The sequence below is a fragment of the Orycteropus afer genome, unplaced genomic scaffold (genome assembly GCF_000298275.1).
Source record: "Orycteropus afer afer isolate SDZICR_OR568_19922 unplaced genomic scaffold, OryAfe1.0 scaffold01236, whole genome shotgun sequence".
Taxonomy (NCBI): domain Eukaryota; kingdom Metazoa; phylum Chordata; class Mammalia; order Tubulidentata; family Orycteropodidae; genus Orycteropus; species Orycteropus afer.
Genome location: NW_006922823.1, coordinates 131,430 through 136,320, shown reverse-complemented (window position 1 = coordinate 136,320; position 4,891 = coordinate 131,430). Strand labels below are relative to the sequence as shown.

Below are 4,891 nucleotides of genomic sequence, written 5' to 3'. Positions count from 1 at the left end.
AACAGTCTAAACATATCATGCTTTCCCATTTTCTCCATGTCTTAGTAGTTTCTGTTTCCAACTGTGTAGAGTGTTTTCTTACCTCATTTTTGTCCTGAGGTGATCCCATTTTTCTTAAGACCTATCCCAATTGTCACTTTCTCTATGAAGCCATAAGTCAGAATTTCTCCTTTCTCTTGGGTTCCCAAAGCTCTTAGAACTCATCTCTACAAAGGCACTAATCACACTGTGTTGTAATATGTCTCTGAATCTATCTCTTCCAATTGACTATGATCCTCTTGCAGGGAGGACTTTTAACTCTCTTTTGATCTCTCCCAGGATTTAGCCTGGTGCTTGGCACATAATGTTTAATATAGATTTATATTTTTAAATAAATGGATGAATGACATGAACCATAAGTCTTTGGCTACAGTACCTGGCAATATGGGTCACAGACTAAGGTAGAAAGATTTGGCTTGCATATTGGGTGAAGGTACTGCCTAGGACACCAACCACTCATAGCAATTGAGGGAGCTGTGCCACACCACTCTTCATACTGCAGATGCCTCAGTTGCCCACAAAATCCAGCCTCTAGTGGCATACTCATACCTCAGTACATATGACAGAATCAAGCCAGGTTACCCTGCTGGCAGCTCTGGGATTTGCATAGGTAAAATCATACTATTGACGTAGTCTGGAGTCTTTAGACAGACAGTTTTTGTTTATAAATGCTGTTCTCTGGGTTTGATTATGGGGGCTCCTGGGTTTACCCTCTGCTGGTTGCTTAATGGTACCAATTAACAGAGTACAAATGAACTATTTATCCTTTCAGCTCCTGCAGGACGAAAAAGACACGGGCCTTCCAAGAGGAAACCCAGTTCCACAAAATTTGAGAAATGCAAGACTGGGTATGTATTGCTTATGTTCACTTTAACAGGAATTGATTGTACAATTGGCTCATGTTAAGTAATCCACTAAAAACTTGGGGTCTTCAAGGAGACCAAGGAGTCTGTTCGGGAAAAATAAGCAGGAGGAAGAAGTGTCTCACAGGCTCCTCTCTTCCCTTCCCCCCCCAGCCTATCAGCAGCATATCCGAGCATGGGCAGTCCGGAAGGATCACTGCAGTTACCTGGCCAGAATGGAACCCTTTTGCCCCCACAGCAGCTCTGGTGTCTGAGATTTCCTTTGCTTTTAAATTCAGATTAAAGAATGATGTGTAGCCAAACAAAACCCCTTTTCAGGCTGGATACAGCCTACCAGCTACTAGTTTACACTATTATTGTTGTTAGGAGCTGTTGAGTCAATTTTCACTGATAGCAACCCCATGTGACAGAATAGAGCTGCCCTCATAGTGTTTTCTAGACTGTAATCTTTATGGGAACAGATTGCTAGGTCTTTCTCCCATGGGTGGGTTTGAACTGCTGACCTTTAGGTTAACAGCCAAGTGCTTAACCGTAGCACCACCAGGACTCTGAAGTTTGCACTAAACAAAGGCAAATACAGTGGAAGTGCTGAGAAGGCAGCACTGACAAGTTTTTATGACTCATTGGAATTGAGGGAGGTTTTTATATTTTATATTGTTTTGGATCAACTCTGTACATCCTTGTGAATTTTTAAAGCCTCGGAAGGAAGGTTGGGCAATCTACTTCCGAAGTGATACTGCCTCGGACACCCAAGGAGGGGTCGTTATGAGTCGGGTCCGACTCGATGGCACATAACAACAACAACAAATGTTAGGATGAAATGGCTTGTTTGTAGTTCCTTTTAAGCTGTATATAGATGATACTGAAAATAACAACAGATCATTTAGACCAAAAACATGTTGACATTTAAAGAAAGCAAAAAATTAACACATTTTCCCATTTGTATTCCAGGAACTTCTCATTGTTTTTCCCTTAAAACTATGATGAAGTCACTATAATTTCCTTTGTTTTTGCTTGAATTCAGACGTAATATATATTTCCGTATATCTGAATTATTTTATGAAAGAAGGAATATACGTGAGGGATTGTATGTTTATTTTTAATCTGTATTTTAGGATAATAAACGGATCTTAAGGGGGAAAACAGATCCCTGGATGGTGCAAATGTTTGTACTTGGCTACTAACTGAAAGATTAGAGGTTTGAATCCACTTAGAGACGACATGGAAGAAAGTCCAGACAATCAACCAAAAAACTCCTTTGAAGCAGTTCTACTCCATAATGCATAGGGTTGCCATGAGTTGAAATCAGCTTGATGGCAAAGTGTGTTTTGGTTAAAGGGGAAAAAAAGAATGAAGTGTCAGGCATTGGGGCAACAACCTCTCTATTTCTGTACTTCTCTCTGGGTGAGGTAGTGGGAAGCAGTTCTATGTGTTCTCACTTGGATGGAGCCCTTTGAACAAAGTTTCTCCTGGAATTTTAGATACACATGTAAGTTGCTTTACCTATAGGGATAGGTGTCTTGGATAGTTACTAGGCTGTTTTGCTAGAGGTGTGACAAAAGAAGGGGGAAGCTGCCCTTTGGTGTCATTGTCAGTCTGCTTCATCCAAAGGAAGTTAACCTGTTTGGACTCTTACCTGTTGCCTTGGTATTTCCTGTGTCAGTCTGTAGGCTTCCTGTTATGATGCTTTGTAGGGTTGCTTGTTGGTCATGGTGTCTTATATATTCAGTTTTGGGGCTTGTTTGTCCTTCTAATGTGGAGATACTTGGCTTGCAGTAAAGTGGCACAGGCAAAGGTTTTGAGGCAAAGGTATGCTAAACCACAAGGCTTGGTCTATACACCACAAACAAACATACACAAGGGTCGTGTTCTCTGCTGAAGTCTGCAGATAATGCAAGTTTTAACTTAACACCTTTTCTGATGCAGTTTTTTTTTTTTTTTAAAAAAAACCCTTTTGTGTCTTTTAATCAAAGTCTGTCTTTTAGAGAAGCATATAATTGGATCATTCTTTTTTTTCTTCTTAATTTTTATTGTGATTTGGGTAAAAATTTTCAGAGCAAACTCACTTTCCATACAGCAGCTTACATACACTTTGTCTCATGATATTGACTGCAATTTCTCACAATGAAATAGCTCCCCTCCCACTTCCTCTCCATAGTTACCTCTTCCCTGTGTCCTTCCCTCCATGCATTCCTGCCCCCTGAGCTGTGTCCTTGTGCATACATAGCCCTTCTATTCTCCCATGATTGTTCTCTCCAAGGCGTGTATCTACCTAATGTAAATATATTCAGCTCATATGGCTGTCTTTTGTTTGGCTGGCAGCCACAGGAGTGGGTTCAATTCCAGACATGAAAAGCAGCTAGGGGCCATAGTCTCAGTGGTTCCATCAGGCTCTGTCAGACAGCAAACCTGGCCCCCACCCCCCTCCCTTTTTTTAATGATTTTGAGTTTTGTTCCACATTGTTCTCCAACCCTATTCAGGATCTCCTACATAGATCCCCCTCCGAATGGTTGACAGTGTCATGCAGGTTTGTTTTAAAAACTAATTAATTTGAGCAACACTATATCAGGCTATGGAATGAAGACCTTACCTTAGCCTCCTTTGCCTTGTTTGTATGTCTCCCCTTGTTCCACTCTAGCTTCCTTACATAGGTTCTATTTGGTGAATTAAAGGCTAATTAATGAGTGTTTTGACAAAAGCTCAGTCTCAGGAGTTCTGTTAAGTCAGGAACCACTCCCCTGTGTTTGCTCTTTTAATTTTCTAGCTCTGTGGGCTCATCTCTCTGGGTTTTTGGATTGTTCCACCCAAGATAAAAATGCTTTAACTTAAATAAATAATTACTGAAGGTCTGAGTATTTTATGTGTTCAGCATTATTCTTTGTGCTATCTGTATTAGTCCTTGAAAAATGAGTCAACATTTGTGGTCTAATGGAATGAGATTTGAATCAGAAATTTCATTGTCTCTATGAACTTTGGGCAGGTCACTTCATCTCTGAGTTTCAGTTTCCTCATCTGCAAAGTGGAGATGATAAAGAATAGTAACAGCTTCTTTGAAGGGTTGTTGTAAGGATTAAATAATGTAAAAGGAAGTTCTTTGCAAAAGTGAAAGTACTACACAGATGGTTGTTCTTATTAGAGGTGGAGATGTGGTCATTCTGGTCCATTAGAAAATATGTGTGCCAAGGCATGAAAGTAGGAAATCACAATTCATGCCCAGGGAACTTTCTAGTAGCCCATTTTGGCAAGACCAGGAATGGTAGCTGAAAATAGAGATTGAGATCAGATTGATAAGGGCCTTGAATACCAGGCCAAGCAGTCAGTGGAAAACCAGAGAGGAATATAATTTGAACATGACTTAGGTGCATTAATCTGGAGGTATGTGTGAATGGATTATAGAGCCTGGAGATAAGGAGCACATTTAGGGGAATGCTTCAGTACCCAAGCATAAAGAGGAAGAAAAGAACTTGAATTTGGATGGGGTTGGGGGGGATGGAAAAGAGAGGCTGATTAGAAGAGATGATGTAAAGGAAATATCAGTATTTCTTTGTGAATATGGGATAAGGGGAAAAATAGATTTTTTGGATGTGACATTTAGTTCACTTTGATTACTTTTATTTTATACTAACAGATAATTCATATTTTTCCCCAAAAATTATTTATTTTGTTGTTGTTGTTGAGAATATCTACAACAAAACATGCACCAACTCAACAGTTTCTGTATGTACTGTTCAGTGACATTGATTACATTCTTCAAGTTGTGCAACCATTCTTATCCTTTTTTTTCTGAGTTGGTCTCCCCTACTAATATAAACTCTCTGTCCTCTAAGGTTCCTATCTAATCTTTTGAATTGCTATTGTCAGTTTGATCCCATATAGATAGTTCTTTCTTTCTTTCTTTCTTTCTTTTTTTATTGTGATTTGGGTGAAGATTTACACAGCAAATTCACTTTCCATACAGCAGTTTACATACACTTTGTCTCATGACATT

The 4,891-nt window shown here is 39.5% G+C and overlaps 1 protein-coding gene across 1 annotated transcript in view; it reads left to right on the top strand.

Annotated features, from left to right (window-relative positions):
• GCNA (germ cell nuclear acidic peptidase) overlaps window positions 1-4,891 on the top strand; it is a 57,899-nt gene that overhangs the window by 14,232 nt on the left and 38,776 nt on the right. Inside the window, exon 5 of the mRNA XM_007958952.1 lies at window positions 812-887. Coding sequence (XP_007957143.1) covers window positions 812-887 — 76 coding nt within the window. The remainder of the gene's footprint in view (window positions 1-811; window positions 888-4,891) is intronic.